The 17,271-nt window shown below is 49.5% G+C and overlaps 5 protein-coding genes across 5 annotated transcripts; 3 read left to right on the plus strand and 2 right to left on the minus strand.

Annotated features, from left to right (window-relative positions):
- Window positions 1-569: 569 nt before the first annotated feature.
- BDW43DRAFT_34471 (KH domain protein) lies at window positions 570-4,498 on the minus strand. Its single transcript, XM_032049941.1, has 5 exons — window positions 3,451-4,498; window positions 3,092-3,373; window positions 2,510-2,971; window positions 2,135-2,459; window positions 570-2,079 (listed from the first exon to the last, which is right to left on the minus strand). The coding sequence occupies exons 1-5, from the start codon at window positions 3,976-3,978 to the stop codon at window positions 656-658; spliced, it is 3,021 nt and encodes a 1,006-aa protein (XP_031902336.1). The 5' UTR covers window positions 3,979-4,498; the 3' UTR covers window positions 570-655.
- A 294-nt stretch (window positions 4,499-4,792) lies between these two features.
- On the plus strand, window positions 4,793-5,259 carry BDW43DRAFT_270428 (uncharacterized protein). Its single transcript, XM_032041337.1, has one exon. It carries the CDS (start codon window positions 4,977-4,979, stop codon window positions 5,208-5,210), a length of 234 nt encoding a protein of 77 aa, XP_031902337.1. The 5' UTR covers window positions 4,793-4,976; the 3' UTR covers window positions 5,211-5,259.
- Window positions 5,260-7,627: 2,368 nt separating this feature from the next.
- On the minus strand, window positions 7,628-10,884 carry BDW43DRAFT_270431 (uncharacterized protein). Its single transcript, XM_032041338.1, has one exon. The coding sequence runs from the start codon at window positions 10,686-10,688 to the stop codon at window positions 8,193-8,195; it is 2,496 nt and encodes an 831-aa protein (XP_031902338.1). The 5' UTR covers window positions 10,689-10,884; the 3' UTR covers window positions 7,628-8,192.
- Window positions 10,885-11,234: 350 nt separating this feature from the next.
- On the plus strand, window positions 11,235-12,189 carry BDW43DRAFT_309367 (putative pyrimidine 5'-nucleotidase; the record flags this gene model as incomplete). The annotated part of the gene is made up of 5 exons (XM_032046690.1): window positions 11,235-11,309; window positions 11,370-11,382; window positions 11,443-11,478; window positions 11,542-11,967; window positions 12,023-12,189. 5 exons carry the CDS (start codon window positions 11,235-11,237, stop codon window positions 12,187-12,189), a joined length of 717 nt encoding a protein of 238 aa, XP_031902339.1.
- Window positions 12,190-12,381: 192 nt separating this feature from the next.
- BDW43DRAFT_34528 (putative dynactin) lies at window positions 12,382-16,798 on the plus strand. Its single transcript, XM_032049942.1, has 2 exons — window positions 12,382-13,036; window positions 13,090-16,798. The coding sequence occupies exons 1-2, from the start codon at window positions 12,605-12,607 to the stop codon at window positions 16,744-16,746; spliced, it is 4,089 nt and encodes a 1,362-aa protein (XP_031902340.1). The 5' UTR covers window positions 12,382-12,604; the 3' UTR covers window positions 16,747-16,798.
- Window positions 16,799-17,271: the final 473 nt, after the last annotated feature.

Consider the following 17,271-nt stretch of genomic DNA (forward strand, 5'->3'; position numbering starts at 1 on the left):
ATATATATGTCTTCATATGCCACAGAAAGGAATCTGTCAAACATGCAACAAAAGCACTCTCGTATTCTCCTCTACACTCAAGTCTTTGGGGATATCTTGTTCATCGAGGTATATAGAACGATCCAAAACAAAAGCATGCGAACTGAACCGATCTGAAACTCCGAGATGAGGTTGGGGGGGAAACAATGAATCGAGAAAGATCATTTGAAACAGAAATGAGAAACACCATCATACACCATCATTTCACTTGGTATCATATCTTATGAATGTTTTAAATGAAAAATGCTCTTCTCCCGTGGTTTTCCCCATACCAAAGCCCACAGTGTTCTTTCTGCCCATCGTCGTACACCGTTTGCAAGATAGGAGAGTATAAACTAGAAATAAACAATGCTGAAATCAAAGATAGAAGAGAAGAGAAAAGCAAATCAAGAGAATAAAAGCCCGGGAGGAAGACGACTGGGTTGACTGATGCCATCCCAGCCATCTGTCATGCCCTTTTTTTCCGAATTTTCCCGCCATCTTAACTGCGTGTTCCGAATGGTATCAAGATAAAACAAAACAAAAACAAAACAAAAACAAAAACAAAACAAACGCTGACTGCAAACCTAAAAGAGAAAAAAAGTCTTGGGGTATAGTGCTGCAAATTGACATTGTTTTAACGCGGTGGCCCAATAGGGGCCGGGTATCCAGAAGTAGAATTGGAAGTACTAGGACGACCACTATCAAAAGACGCGCGGGGGTCATGCTTTGGGGTCATGTCCCCTGGCGCGGTACCGAATGGAAATTTTGTGTCAAAGCGCGCTGGCCAGCCATTGCTGCTGCTGTGGCTGTGGGAGCTCCCCAGGACTGGCAGATCATCCTCGGGAAGATTCACACCCGAATCATTCCATGGGTTGCGGTAGCCACTATCACGCGATTCCATGGAGACCAGCGAGGCCTTGGAGGCGTTGCTGGAGGCGTGTTTGAAGAACGAGCCGGGAGAGGCAGAGTGGTTCTTGCGGCCGATGAACGACGAGAAGGACGAGATGCTGCCAGGCTTGCGCAGTCTTTCGAAGATTGAACCACGCTCGCTGGTCTCGTCAGAAAAGTTGGGTCGGGTGGGAGAGTCTGTAATAATAGGAGCGGGTGCATGCTGCAAAAGCTTCGAGTCGAAGAACGGAAGTGATTCTTCAAATGAGTCAGACTTGGGACGAGGAATAGCTCCCTTGACCGTGTTCGCATCAAGCCCATGTGCCACCAAACGCGAGATCAGAAAATCGATCGCATCCTTGAGACCGCCAGCGTTGTTCCGCGTATACCCGAGTAGAACACGGTCCTCAGGAGGCAAAGTTGGCGAGCCTGAACCGGAACCTGAATCGGACGAGGGGAAGTCCGCACTGAGCTCGATCGTAGTATCGACCTCATATTGCTCCTTCAGCTTGGCGCAAACGTCGCTGCGGAACTCGACGGATTTGAAGTACTCGCGCAGTTCAAAAGAGCTCTGGAAAAGGAGTTCATGGCTCTCGGGGACCATTCCCAGTAAGGCATCAACAGCCTGCGGGACCTGGTATTCAGGTCCCGAGATGGTCACCACATCACTGGCCAGTTCGGTGCTCGGGAACTCGATCTTGCAGTTCCATTTCTTCTCGAGTTCATCGATTTCCGTGATGCGAGCAAGGAGTTCACGGTGGTAGAGTCGGTTGATCACAACACGCTCGGAGACGTATTCGGCATCGACCTTCTCGACCATGTCCATGATCTCCTGTTTGACGAGGTCCAGGCTCTGCGCATTACGGGCAGGCGTGCGGCAGATGACATTGTCGACCTTGATGTCGTCATCCTCTTTACCCATCCCACCCCGATCCATGGCGTTGGAGAACTTGACGAAGACCGAGTATTTCTTCATGATGCGCTGTATGTGTTGGCCTCCGATTCCGATGATTCGCTTGTGGTATTGATCAGGCACGTGGAACGAGATCGAAGCAGGCATTTCCTGCTCGACTAGATCGAGACCGTTCTTCGTAGACTCATACTGATTTCCACACACATCAATATAGAAGTTGTACTCGTTGAAGCCATCGAAGATGATTTGCACATTGCCTGTTCTTAGGTTAGAAGTTAAGGCTAACAAAGAAACTGCGATTGAACCACTCACTCTGTCCCATAATCTTGTTGATTTTGCCGTTCTTTTTGCCGCTGACGAACTCTTTGTGCTCATTTGCTAGTTCAATCTTCACACGCATCTGGTATTGGCTTCGCTGTACAAACGGGATCTGGTTGACGACCATCATGGCAGCCTTCACGGCGTCATCGGATCCATTGATAGTGAAGGTTAGATTGTCGAAGCTCACTTCCGCTGCCGAATTTGTACAGATATCGGACAGCATGGTGCGAACGTCGGCGGCTGAGGGGGCGCGGAAGGCCCCTTGAGAAGGGTCCGGCATGATGATCCACCACGAGGCACTGTAAAACTGACCAGCCTAAAGAAGTCAGCACAGAGCCACTACACTAGAGGCACATATGAACATACCAACGCCATTATCTCCCGGACGGTGCGCTCGACATGTAGCACCTCCGAACCTTGAATGCGGACAAGACCCCGTTGACTGCCAAGCTGGGGAAAGAGAACGTAAGAGCCATTCATCTCCATCACCTTTCGAACTTTGTCCAAGCGGTCCAGGAGAATGTTGTCGATCTTGTTGGAATTGACAATGACATCCTTCACGTAAATCTTGACCCCCATCACAAGCTCCCTTAATTTCTGCTTAGCCCGAGCAATCTGTTCTTGGGTATCACCGGTGATATAAACTTCATCTTCACTGCGACGGTGAGCGCCTGGCGGTGTGTACCCGAAAATGCGTGGGAACGGTGGCGGGAAGTAAATGGCAGTACCCGTAGCAGCCTCGATGAGCTTGATGTTCTTGCGAGTGCGGCCACAGACCAAGGTGTGCATGGTTAACTCTAATTTCATAGCGTCCACGTGACGTTTAAGCTAGTATAAGGTTAGTCGTCATCCATTGCATGATGCCGGTGAAGCGAAAGGGGTAGTTGATGTAAAATTTTCGGGGATTTTTTGTTTTTGTTTCGAAAGGATGAATAAGAAGAAACTTACGATCTGATCGATCATGATTAACACTCTGGTCTTGGCATGTTCTGCACTCTCCATGTCACCGTAGATGGAAACCCGAAAGCGTTGATCCAGCCCATTGTCCGAGGCGTAACCATACGAGGACACCACGGCGCTATCCGTATCGCGAAGTTTTGGGCTCAACAAAAAGATGTCCGTTCCAGTGTATGCGGCTAAGGTATCAAGGTGCTCTAGCACGCTCGGCCGGATACCTTTCGTGGACCCATCCATGATGAGATGCATATCCACATCAACGGTCGCACATCGCTATTGATTGGGCCCCATTAGTACGTGGATCAAGGATCCAGGCCATTGCCAATCGACTCGGAACAGATAAAACATACCAACAAGATAGGTGTCTCATTCAGAATCCGGGCCCGCATTTTGCGTACGGTCTCGCCCTCACCCGTGATACAGACGTTTGTCACCAAACCTTGGGGCCGCCGTTGTAGGGACGCTATGGTCTTGGGCTCCGACGTGAATACCATTGCCTCGATCCTCCCGTTACTGCTCTCGGTGATTTGGCGGCATAATCTCCGTAGGGCTTCGACATTGCTGGTGTGGACGGGTAGGCTGTGGATAGGCGTACCTTCGAGGGTGCCTTCGGGAAAAGTCCAGCGCTGGAGAGCACCGGGGCTCGCATGGAGGACATCATCCACATCGGGGCCGGCCAAGGTCGAAGAAAACGGTACGTTGAAGGAGAGATTGACGGTCGGATCGACACCTGTTGGCGGTGTCATGGGTGGTGCGCCATGAGGTCGACGTAGCGAGTGCGATGCCATATCGGTATGAGGCCTGGACATGCCAAAAGTGGGCGTCATTCGCTCCCAGCCATGGCGGGCTTGACCCGTGAAGTTGGAAATCTTGTGCATAGCAAGGGCGGCAGGTCGAATCTCTAACCCCTTGAGCGAGTCGAGGGGAAAGAGAGGAAGGACGTCCGAAGGAGGAGAATGGCGGAAAAACGGATCGGTGGGAGAGGAAAGAGGGAAGCGAAATGAGGAGAAAGTGGACAGGGAGGGAGGGAGAGTATGGTGTCAAGGGCGAGATCGCCGTTCTCGACAGGGATGAGAGTAGAGGAATGAGCGCGCGAAGGTGGTGTGGGCGGACAAGGGCGTTTCTGTCTTGGTACCGGAATGGGGTTGGGAAAATGATTCAATTCAACGACCAAACGGGTATCGAGAGAGAGGGGGAACAAATAAAAAACCAAAGACGAAGGAAAATAAGGGAAAAAGAAGAAAAAAAGAGGTGGAGAATAGAAAAAAAGGGAATTGAAAATGAGATAGATCAATCAAAATAGAGAATGCGTAGGTAAAAGTGGAAGAGAAGAAGAGAAGAAAACCGGAGGATCCAAATGGTCAGACTTCAAGCTCTCCAGCGAAGGGGATTATTGGGTGTGAAAAAGGTGAATAATAACGATACTAAGAAAATAAAAAATAAAAATAAAAATACTACTAGTGATTGATCGATGGGCTTGAACGATTGCCTGCCGGGAAAGGGTTTAGTGGGGGGTTGAGTCAGCAGGTTCTGTCTAGGTTTAGTTTCTTTTCTGTTTTGTACTGATGATAATACGAATACTGCTGAGAGACAGAGGGAAAACATGGACATTACTATATACAGGTAAGGTAATCAAAAATTAGTTGGAGGGTAAAAGGGAAGAAAAGGAAAAAACAAGGGGAAAGAAAAGATCACCATCTCCTTACAACTTCAGGCACAATGAACGGAGGAATTTAGACCTTTTCCCAGCAGATAGAAAGCAAAAAACAAACAATCTTATTATTAGTGATTTATTTTACCTCTCTTTTCAGTTTCTTTCCTTGGTTTTCTTTATTATTTTATTATTCATTTTTTGCCTTTGCCTTTTTTGTTTTATATGTTTATACTGAATCTATTGTTTCTTCTATCCTTGTGCTCCCTTCTTTCTCTTGGTTATTGCGCTATTCTCTCTCTTCTTCCACTCTCTCTAGGTAACAAAGTTCGACAACCTTCTTCTTCCAACAAGCGGGATATGCGGGTCAAACTCAGCCCAATGCCCAAGACTCGACGGCGTCTAGGCCCCCAATGTTTGCAGCGACTAGTGACTCTACGACCTTCCCACCCGACTTAACTAGAGCACAGAACGCTCTAAACTAACTGTATCGTAGTTAAGATCCTCCAATTGGCCTTATTAGCACGTCGCGATGAATTTTCCAGACAACTTTGACTTGATTCATACATAATCCCATCAGTCTCACCTTTTTTGAATCTTATTATCAGGCAACATTCTTTCCGACGTAGCTTGGAACCAACATGACTCGTTCGTCCCGTCTCTAATAATTCGGTAGTTTGATTTATTTCATGAAGAGAAAGAGAAAAAGCCAAAGAAAGAATTCAAAATTGGAAAAATAAAAAGACACACCCCTCTCCACTCCCGGATGCCTTCCCATGACTGCCGGTGGCACACACACACACACAGAACACACGCAGGATTGGATTATTTCCACAGATCGATTGCGTCCATCATTCAAGTCGCAAGGCCCACTCGTGTTTTCCCCTTTGGGACCCCCAAGCGAGAATCCTCAGATCACGTGTAGTACGGGCGCGTACGGTAAAGATCGGACGATTCGATTCCGTCACGACTTCCAATTAGACTAGACTCGACTCAAAGCCCGGTATTTTGGCTGCACTGACACTTGACAGGATCCGTACCTTTGTAAATGGGGCGATTGGACTGGATGGATCCTCCCATGCAGAGAGGAGAAGCATAACGAGCTTTTTTTCCCTTCCTTTTTTTTTTAGGTCGAGCTCCGGGGGTTGGAGGACCATCTTTTTGACTCTGCATACAGACGTTCGACTTTTAGTTCAAGGTTGACATGACTACTTGACTCGAAACTTTTCTTTCTGTTATTTTTTTTTTTCCCCGGTTAGTTCGGTGACACCCACACACCCTTGCGGATGTTCGGAGGTGATAGACATATAGTAGAGTAGTAGTAGCACCTGCCAACTACCTACTCCTCAATCAAAGGATCATCATATCTCTACGAAAGGAGTGATAACCATGGATCAAGGTCAAACCTAGTAAAATGTCACAAAAAATCTCCGTGGGAACGAGAAGGTAAACAAAATACAACTTTCCCTCTCCCCTTCCCACAACATCCGGAGCGGAGCAGTGGTGATACACCAGTGACGCAAGGCCGGAATGTCCCACGATGAAACATGCTTGGTCTGCCCACTCAGCATCCTAGAGGGAGATCTCACCCAAGTTTATCCTCAACTATGCGCACGTCGATAATCGATACTGCCCCAATACATTTGGTGGAGGGTACTTTTTCGTCCCTTATTTTCTGTTGGTCCGGTATGGGTCATTGCTCAGCTGGAGAGAGAGAGAGTGTGTGTGTGTGTGGCAAATGTTTAGTTTAGGGAGTTACTAGTAGATACCTAGTAGTCGTATCTGAAGAAACTTGTACTGTACATATATGTATGTAACTAACCTACCTACTCTTTCCTAACGGCCGTGAGATACCTGCATTGTGGTCAATTGTATCCCATGGACACGAGGATTGAGTTCTCGTAATAAACTTAAAGAAACAACACAAACGGTCCTGATAGGGTCCGACTCTTTTTCCTGATGAGAAGGACGAAGAACTTCAGCCTCAGGAATCAACTCTTAAATCACGTTTTCCCCCTCCTCCCCTTCCCATAGCTGTAGCACCGGGGTACTCCATTTAAATCTCCTATAATTTATATTATCCATTCTTTTTATTCCAAAAGAAAAAAAAAGCCCCTCGAATCTCAACGACGTCATGCAGTGGGTCACACCACTGACTGACTTCATCCTCGAGCTTCGTACTTTCTTTGCTTTTTCCTTCCCCGTCACACAAGAAAAGGTTGGACAAGGGGCAAGCACTCTCCAAGGAAGAGAAAAACAAAAAAGAAAACAAAAAGATAAGAACCCAACAAGGAAGAACCCCTGGAACGGCATCGGAGATAAACATCGATTTCTCTCTTGTCCTAGTGTCACACGACGAACGAATGGATTTCTTTCAACTACACCCTGACCTGCTAGGTTCCTTCACTACACTATACTGCATATGCAATTTCCTCTAGATATGCGTAGGATATGCTGTGTATCGGTCCCGAAACTGCAGTTATCTGTTCGGGTAGGTAGAGGATTGTTGTACTGAGTACTGCAGCGTAATCAGTAATGTATGTATGTACATGGTACTTCAGTGATTCGAGGATCGCCACCCTGGTATGGGTATAGATAGTAGCAAGGCCGGTTGAGTCGAAAGCAAGGTCCGATAAATGGGACCTATACCCTAGTCCCGGAACCCGTTTCTGGACTCGGGGCTATCTTGCATGGACGAATTAGTGATCGGTGTGTGCACGGGTTAGTGCTGATGGGGAGGACGAGGGCTGAATGCCTTTCACGTGGAAAAATATGGTTTAGCTGTTTGGCGTCTTGGGGGGGGGGGGGGGGGGGGGGGGGGGGGGGGGGGTTTGAATGAAATGTCATGTTGGAAGTTAGGGTGGTTTCTATGCAGCTCCCAAGGAGCTTAGCTCTTACTCACTCCACCTGAGAGTTGAAGACTGTGTTTGTGCTACGTGCTAGTACTTTCGACCTGATGTTGGATATCGACCGCCCGTCTCCACCGCCTTCACATGGTTTGCTTATGTACATATATACCCATATATGATGATCTGTTTTGTTGCTCCTTCAGGTAAATTACGCATTATATTAAACACTCGATACATAGCTGGTGCTTCCATACACCTCCATTGCTTTTGCTGTACAGGGATCCGGTTCAGGACTAGACGACCTTCTAAGAAATGTATCCGACTCTCGCAAAGGATGAATATTTCATGTTCATTAGGACGTCGTCTTCTAAACTGTACTGATATGCCTGACGCGAGTGGCTGTGGTGATCGGGCGTTCACCCCTGTCATGCAGAGAAACCAATGTGGAATGTACAAGGGAAATGCATCAGATGGTCTGCCTGAATAGTAGGAAAACCGTGCTCTGTACATGAGAATTACTGCAAGGAACAAATGTCGCGAAATCAAAGGCTTTTGGAAGATCATGCTCTCCGAATGGGAAGAGCCTTCACCTTCAGTAGCGTTGAGGAACTCGATGGACGCTTCCATCGATCACCACCCTCTCGGGTTCACCGCTGTCGTAGTAGCGTTCTTCTCGAGCTGCAGGCCGCGCAGAAATATAGACGGGCCGCTCAACGTATTCTCTAGGCCGTCGTGGGTCTTCATCCATATATACGCTCACATCTCTGCCGGCTGGTCGGACGCTTTCTACGCGCTGGATTACTTCCCGCGGTTCATCGTACCGAGTGGTTGGTGGTCGCACACTAGGCATTCTGACGATCCTCTCGCGCGGGAGCTCCGTCTCTTCGATATAAGGCGGGCGTCGGGTGGAATAGTCGGTGACCTGAACACTGGCGCTGCGTGGCAGGGCTTCCCGCTCATCAAATGGTGCCGCATAAGGCCGTCGTTCGCTCGGCGCAGGCCGAGCGAAGTCGGCGACTCGCCGATAGGCCCCTTGTGGAGGCGGCATATCCTGAACGTACCTCCGACTAGCGTACGGATCCTCAAGAACTGATGGGGCCCGAACACTCGCATAGCGTACCGGCTGGTGGTCGTCATAGACCTCGCTTCTCGGTATGGGCATACGGCTAGATGGAGGAGGCATTGCCTGCATCCTCGGCGCTGGCACCGTTTCATAGTATTGGTTTCCCTGCTCGTCGATCACAATTCTCCGCGTCGGAGGCGCCATGATACGGCTTGGAGGTCCCTCATCATAGTATGCCTCTTGATATCGTGGTGAACTCGGGGAATTCCCGGCCGGAATATAGCGTCGTGTTGGAGTTGGTACGATCTCGTCATAATACCTCGTTCTGTCTGGCGGTGGATGCTCAACAATAGCGTACGACGCAGCTCGCATAGCATGGGGACTAGTTTGGTCAATGTATTCACGAGAATATTCAGGTTGCCGAGCTTGATGGAGACTCGCAACTCTCCGCAGATCTTGGTCATCACGGATCGGTCGTCTGGTACTCAGCCGTGACACGGTTCGCGCGATCCCGGAGTCACCACGGATATCATAAGCGTCCACCTCATATGCAGGGTCTCTTATCGGGGGCTCCCTCCTTTCTATTACCGGTGTGTAGCGGGGAGATGCGACATCAATGTAGATCGGTCTTTCCTGAGGTGGACGACTACGGTATGCCGGAGAAGTGTCCGCGAACGGCGGTGGCGAAACTGGCTCCTCCTTGATGTACGTCTCTTCAGGGGCTCCGGCTTGCATTCTATACGAGATCGGGCGAGTCCGGTCTCTTTCCTCATGCAGCCTCCTGCGCTTTCTGGGCATCAACTGTTGGGGTGGAGCATCGGGACTTGCCTGATGTTCCGTGCCGTACTCTGGACGTGAGACTTTGTGCTGGTGGACTGAGGGAACCTTGGCAATGGCTAAAGGAGAAACCCTGGATGGCCGCGGCGCTACCGGTGATGTTATATGGTTTCGCACAACCCTTACATCGTCTCCGGGGGAGTTCGGTCCATTGGCATAACGGGCACGGTCAGGCTGTCGAGTGTCTGGACCCCGTCTCTTGGGTCCGTTGGGGTAACCTCGCGGGATATCATGGTTATCTCCCCTTTCCATTGGGGGCACGCCCGGGGCTGGTGGGGAGTATTCCGGCTCTTCGAACGCGTCCGTTGGTTGAGGTTCTTGGTACGTGTGAGGTGTGAAGACTGCCTCGGCAGGACGTGGCTGTTTCTGGTAGGGCATTCTGCGGTCTGCAACCAGGTAAGTATCTTGCATATCCTGATCCGACTCAGTTCGGTTGAGGGCTTCAAGCCGTTGCAACTCATCTGAATAATTCTCTGCTGGAACCTCAGGGGCAGGTTCATCGGAGTTAGAGGGAGGCGCAGATGATGGTTTCTGTTGGTCGCCCTGCTGCGGGGAGTCAGGGGCTCTACTAGAGTAGAACGAATTCTCGTCAAACGAGTCACTAGGCGCTCCAGCACCAGGGCCATCAATTGAGGGAGAAGGCTTGACCATCTCGAAGGCCTTATTTAATACATCAGAAACATCGAAGTCAGGTTTCGCGTCCTGTATGGAGGCTTTTTGCCTTGACTCTTGTCTCTTTTGCTCAAGTTGTTCCCGTAAAATCCTTTCCACCCTCTGTCGCTGTAACTGTAATTCTGCTCTGACTAGGTCATCCGACTTGGTCAGGAAGATAGGGTCAATTTCAGAAGTAGGTTTTGGTACGATACGTGAGGATCCGGTCGTGCTAGACAGACCATCAGGGGCAGTTGTACCCAACGCGCTCGAGGGCTTTGATGGCGTTGGAACGGGTTGCGGCGCATTCCATGTGGAAGACCCAGGCCGCTCAATCGTTTTTACCTGAGTTTGAGTTGAGGCAGGGGGATTGCGCGGCGCGGGTTTGCGCACAAACTGCTGGGGAACCTTCAGTCTAGGGTGAGTTCCAGTAAAGATATCGTCACTTATTTTCAGAATCTTCTCATATTCTTGGACTTCCTCATTTGCCGGTAGCCCGGTAGAGATACTACCCGTCGGAAGTTGAGCAGCTGCCATGACTTTTTGGAAGCTTTCACGAGAAAATTATCCTTGCTAGCGGAAGGTCTTTTTAAACTCGTGGCTCTAATAATAATGATACCAATCCTTCACACTTATTCCCCAGGCTGCAACTCCCCAGACTCGAATCAGCGTCTGACAAGTCAGACGGGCCTGGGCGTGATCAAGAGGAGTAGATTTGGGGGAGGGGGAGAATGGAGACGTTGTGTTGGTTCCGAAGGGAAAAGTTACTAGTAGTACAAGGTCCGACGGGTCGCCGACCGCCAGCTCTCATAAGACGCTAAACTCCCTGTAGACAGCGATGGATGTCTCTGATGGTTATTGGTCACTATTGCCCCCCTCTATAATAAGTATTCAGTGCCTTGTACATCCCACTCACCTTCACCTTTTCACGTTATGAGTCATATATTCGCCGGATCATTGTTGTTTAGATCTTCTTATACGGGCTACTTGTCATCTAGACCTCAGATTTTGTCACCATTCTTTGTTCCTAGCTGTCGAACGGCCTCCTTTTTAAATACCAGCATAACACATTTCAGAACCGCAATGTCTCCCTCAAACGATGCGACCAGCGCGATTCCGGATCCTAGACCGGTATTCTTCTTCGACATAGATAATTGTGTATGTAGACATGCAATTGACGGTTTATTTTTCCTTTTATACTAACGTCCTTGTGTACAGCTCTACCCCAGAAGTAAGAAAACACCTCCCATTGGCGGGGAAGACGATACTGAATGCTGACGCTCGCATACAGAAAGTAACATCCACGATGAGATGCAAAAATTGATCCGTGAGCCTATCCTTGCAACTGAGGCATAGAGCTATTGGCTAACTAGCTGTTTTCTTGTTCTAGACGAATTCTTCGTTAAACACCTTTCCCTCAACGGTGAAGACGCCCACATGCTGCACATGAAATACTACAAAGAGTACGGGCTCGCAATTGAAGGTCTTGCTCGCCACCACAAAATAGATCCTCTTCAATTCAACCGCGAAGTCGACGATGCCTTACCATTGGAAAACATTCTAAAACCTGACCTTAAATTACGCAAGTTGCTCGAGGATATCGACCGGAGTAAAGTGAGGCTGTGGCTTTTGACCAACGCCTATGTCACACATGGCAAGCGGGTCGTGAAATTGTTGGGGGTAGATGATCTGTTCGAGGGTATCACCTACTGCGACTACTCGCAGCCCCCTCTGGTCTGCAAGCCAACCCAGGAGATGTACGCTAAGGCGGAAAGGGAGGCCAGGGTCCCAAGTACGGAGACATGCTATTTTGTCGGTGTGTATTTATCCACTCCGGTCCAAAAATCAGTCGCCATTACTAACTTTTGTAGATGATTCCGGGTTGAACTGCAAGCACGCCGCAGCCCGCGGCTGGACTACGGCTCACCTTGTTGAGCCTGAGCTCCCTTTGCCTGATGCTCCGGTGTCGCAATGCCAAATCCGGAGCCTGGAAGAATTGAGGACTTGTTTCCCACATCTATTCAAGACTTCGACCTGAATAGGGGGTGAATAGATCGTTCGGATAAAGTTTTGTATATTGTATTGTGTTACGCATGTTATGAAGAGTATGAGTGATGGTTATACATAGGGTGTCTGTCTTTCTACATAGATCTAGAGGTATAGATATGCCGAAGCTTCGATAATACTATTCACTACGATTATCAATGTCAATATCACGATCCATCCAATTATGAACTACAAGCTAAAGCCACCGCCCCTGCGTGGAATGCCTATAGGGAGAGATATATGTGCCTCAGGCTGCAACAGGTCTTCCGCGCGGATCGCGTCCTGAGGCTTCCGACGGAAGTTCCGCCGACTAAGTAAACACAACAACAACGGCCCCTATCCAACCGCAATTCTCAATACCCAAGGCCATTGTTCGCGCAAGGGGCTTTGTTTCTGGATGCTTGAGCATGGCTGATTTAATACCCGGCCATGTGGTCACACTGACCGACGGTCGGCAGGCCACCGTGCGGTTTGCCGGGGCCACTCATTTCGCTGCCGGGGAATGGATTGGCATTGAATTGGACGAACCTACAGGCAAGAACGATGGAGCGGTCCAGGGCGAACGCTATTTCGACTGCGAATTTGGATTTGGCATGTTTGTCCGACCGACTGCCATTGCTACCGTTATTGGACCACCTGCAAAAGAAGCCAAACTGGCTACTAAGGGGACCCCGAATGCTCCGCAGACCAGAGGGCGGGCCCAGACTGGTGCTTCTGCGAGCGGACTGGGGATTAAGAAATCAGGTGCTATGCAAACGGCGAATACGAAAAGACACAGCGCCAGTTCTGCCAGTCCGAGTCCCGCCGCGAAAGCTGCGTCCCAGCGACTGTCCTTGAAGGTATGTACACCATGAACTACGAAGCTGTTGGGACTCCTTGTTCATTGACTTAGCAACCGCAATCACCTACGAAGGCGCAATCGCCGACAAAGCAGTTATCGGGTACGACTACACCGCGCTCCTCTATTAGCGGGCCCTCGCGGCCCTCCGCCGCGACATCTAGGGCTCGACCGTCTATTGGCGCCAAGTCAACGTCTATGGGCCCTCCACCTCCCCCATCTGCGTCCCGACCATCCCGCCCGTCGATATCTGGATCTACGAACAGAACTGTTAGACCAAGCTTCCAAGGAACCGCGACAGCACCCATGGCGGTGTCGAAGCGTCCTGCTTTGCGGTCAGCAGTTTCGAATAAGACATCGGAGGAACAAGAGATCGGATCAAGCCCGCCCTCAGATGATGCTGAGTCACCTGGTCATTATGCTGAGGATGATGATATGGAAAACGAGGAGTCGACTTCCAAAGTGTCTAGACTGGCTTCTGGCTCATCACGGGTAGGCACTGCTCGTTCAGGGCTCTCTCAGTCCTCTTCACCGCGACAAGCCCAGAGTACCGCTCTGACAAGGGAGCTGGAAGAGTTGAAAACAAAGCTTAGGGTGATGGAGAAGAAGCGCACCGAAGACCGAGAAAAGCTTAAGGCTTTGGAGAAACTGCAACAGGAACGGGATAAGTTCGAGGGTATCATCCAGAAACTACAAGCTAAATATCAGCCACAGCAGCTTGAAATTAGCGAACTGCGAAAGAAATTGAAAGAGTCAGAAGCAAAACTCGAAGAGATTGAGCGACTCCAAGCAGAACATGACTCGATCATGGAAATGGCAACTCTCGACCGCGAGATGGCAGAAGAGACGGCCGATGCTTTCAAGCATGAAGTTGAAGCATTGAAATTGAGGGTGGAGGAGCTCCAGCTGGAAGTGGAGGTTCTGCGCGAGGAGAACGAGGAGCTCGGTCAAACTATGAGCCCGGAGGAGAAGTCCAGTCATGGATGGCTGCAAATGGAGAGAGCAAACGAACGTCTCCGCGAAGCCCTCATACGTCTCCGCGATATGACGCAGCAGCAAGAATCGGAGTTGCGGGATCAGATTAAGGAACTACAACAGGATCTGGAGGATTATGAGGCCATCAAAACTCAGTACGATTCCACCAAGGAAAAATTGCTTGTAGCGGAAAACAACGTCGAAGATCTCAAGCAGCAGCTGGAGACTGCTCTCGGTGCGGAAGAGATGATCGAAGAGCTTGCAGAGAAGAACATGCGCTACCAAGAGGAGATTAACGAACTGAACGCTGCCATAGAAGACCTGGAGGCGCTAAAGGAAATTAATGATGAGCTCGAATACAACCATATCGAGACAGAAAAGCAAATGCAAGAGGAAATCGATTATAAGGAAAACCTCTTCAACGAGCAGTGTCGCAAGATTGTCCAGCAAGATGAAGCTATAGAGGACCTCGAGTATACTTTGGCGCGATTCCGAGAGCTAGTCTCTAGTCTCCAAGGAGACTTGGACGATATGCGGGCATCTCAGCAGATCACAGAAGCAGAAGCCACTGATTTAACAACGCGTTCTCGGGCTATGCTGGATCTGAACCTGAAGCTGCAGGCGTCAGTCTCGAAAGCACAGACTAAAACTATCGACATTGAACTCGAACGTATGGATGCTCAAGAATCTTCTCAGCATTTGTCCATCCTGAAGCTGTATCTTCCTGAATACTTCGAGGGGGAAAAGAATGGTATTCTTGCACTTCTACGGTTTAAGCGTGTTAGCTTCAAGGCGTCGTTGATGAGTAGTGCCATCCGGGAGAGATTCCCTGAGCAGACCTCCGATTCTGCCCTAGTGGAAGATGGCTTTGCGGCGCATGATGTTCTCGAGAAGCTCCTGTGGATCGGTTCTATTTGTGACCGATTTATAAATTACATTACCTGTTGCTCTGCAGAGAGCTTTGATGGAATTAAAGCGACGTTATTCGAGATGGAGCCGGTAGAACGTACTGTGAACTTCTGGATAGAAATCTTGAGAAAGGGCGAGTTGGACGTGAAGAAATGTGGTATTGAACTGCAAAGGTCCATTGCACTAATGTCGCATCTTGCAGAGGTCCACATTCCAGCATCTCTGGAGACATTCGCAGACGAGCTGTGTATGCGCTCGATATTGACTCAGTCATATATGGATCATGTTGCTTCCTTGATCTCGCGGCTCAGATCCTTGTTGCAGTCCAAGATCTCGGCCTCAGAAGGCGAGGAAGAAGAGAGCAATTTCCTTTTCAATAAAATGGAAAGTCTAGTATCTCAATCCCGCGGACTCAAAGTCGCTATGGGCAAAGTTCATAAGGCACTTGAAGACCTACGATCGAGGTCCCTTGCGCTGTCTTCTGACGTGGCAGGACCCTTCAAGAAAACGGAAGAAGCTGCTAAGGATCTTTCCGTCCTGGCTCGGCACCTAGGTGAAAGTATTGCGCTCATCGTTAGCGACGAAAGCCGAACTGAGCCTCTAACTTTAGAGGAGGCAACGAGGAATATGTCCCAGGTCTCGACGCTCTATGCGCGGCCGTCTGAGTCAGGAAGCGAGTGTAGCGATACAATGTCGTTCATTGCCAATCGGCTGCGCAGCCTGGGGGGGAGCCTTGAGGAGCTTGACTCGATTTCAACCGACTTGTCGATAACATCGGAATTCGAGAGACTCCCATCACCTTGGATCGTAAGAGCTTCAGAACTCAAGTTAAACAAAGCAACTTCTGTCGATGCCGACGAAGAAATCCGCCGCCTTAAGAATGAGATACACGAAGCATCGACAGCCCTGGGTGTCAAGGACAAGACGATTGAAGAACAGGCGCTCAAGGTAGAACTGGTCGAGTCTAGGATGCAAGAAGCGAGCAAAAAGGCATCGATGGTGAAAGAACTTGAAGCCAAAATCGAAAACATGCGAACAAAAGAGACAGAACTGGAGGGGCTGGTGGAAACGCAACGCAAGAATTTACAGGCCCTCGAAGCCGACCGAGAGGACATCAAAGCCCGTCTGGACCGGGTCAAACGCGCCTCTGGCACAACCGGAGTTGCCACAACCGATGGCGTTGTCGTTGATAACGCTCTCTCCTTGGCTACCATGCGCGAGAACGAGGCTCTTCGCGCCGAGGTAGAAAGCCTCCAAGCAGCCGTCCGCTTCCTCCGCGAAGAGAACCGCCGCGCCAACGTGCTTGACCCATACTCCGTGCAACGTTCAGCAGAAATGTACTCCTGGCTCGACGTACCTCTCACACAAGCCTCTGCCGGCGCCCAACGCGACAGGACCCAACAAACCGCATCGGAAAGCAGAGACGTCTTCACACATCTCCTCAAACTAACCAGAGACTCGAGTATTTGCGACCTGAAGTCCACCATGTCTCAAGAAAATAGCAACCGTACCGGCTGGCGTCCAACGAAGACTAAGCTGCGCTACCAAGTCCTGCAGCAACGCGAGAACTTCGAACGTTGGGCCGAATGGCGTGACGACATCGTCGAACAGGAAAGAGAACAGGACAGACTGGTCAATGCCAAGAAAGAGCGTCTTGCTCGTGATCGAGCCCGGAGACACGCGCCGAAGAATTCAGTGTTCGGTGGTTTTCCACAGGGCTTAGGGCATGGAATGATGGGTCGTGCTTGGGAGATCCTAGGTATGCAGCAGGATAATCGCAAGATAGCTGACAAACCCGTGGAACCCTCTATAGCGCCTTCATTCTAGAATGTGTTGAGATCTCGCTGGCCGCTCGCAAGGACGTCGTTTTATTACTCGGGTAACAAACCGCCTGAGTCTTGTTGTCAAGCAAGAGTGGTCGTGACCTGAGTTTAATCTGTTCTTTGCCCGTTTTGGAAATATGTACATGGAAACTCGCCTATAGCCCTTTGTGTTTGGAATGACAGCTGCTGTGCCAATCCACAGCGGCACTACACTGACATCATAGACGGCCTCTTGTCGCGACACAAGACAGACTATGGTACTATGTCAATCGGAATACGATACCCATTTGCTTCATATTTTAACTGCATTATACATTTGTTTCCCTTGCCTGTAGTTGACTCGCTGTAAATAATTATCTATTGTAAATGACATTCAAGATGTGCAATCTCAACGCTCAAGGATACATTGCGATAAATCAAACAAATGATAGGAAGGCAGAAAAAAAATAGAAAGATGAGTACTGTACAACTCCAGGCTGATTCCATCAAGTCTAAATGAAACAAGCACATGCAATGCATCCCGAAAGAC

The sequence above is a fragment of the Aspergillus alliaceus genome, assembly GCF_009176365.1.
Source record: "Aspergillus alliaceus strain CBS 536.65 unplaced genomic scaffold BDW43scaffold_12, whole genome shotgun sequence".
Classification (NCBI taxonomy): Eukaryota; Fungi; Ascomycota; class Eurotiomycetes; order Eurotiales; family Aspergillaceae; genus Aspergillus; species Aspergillus alliaceus.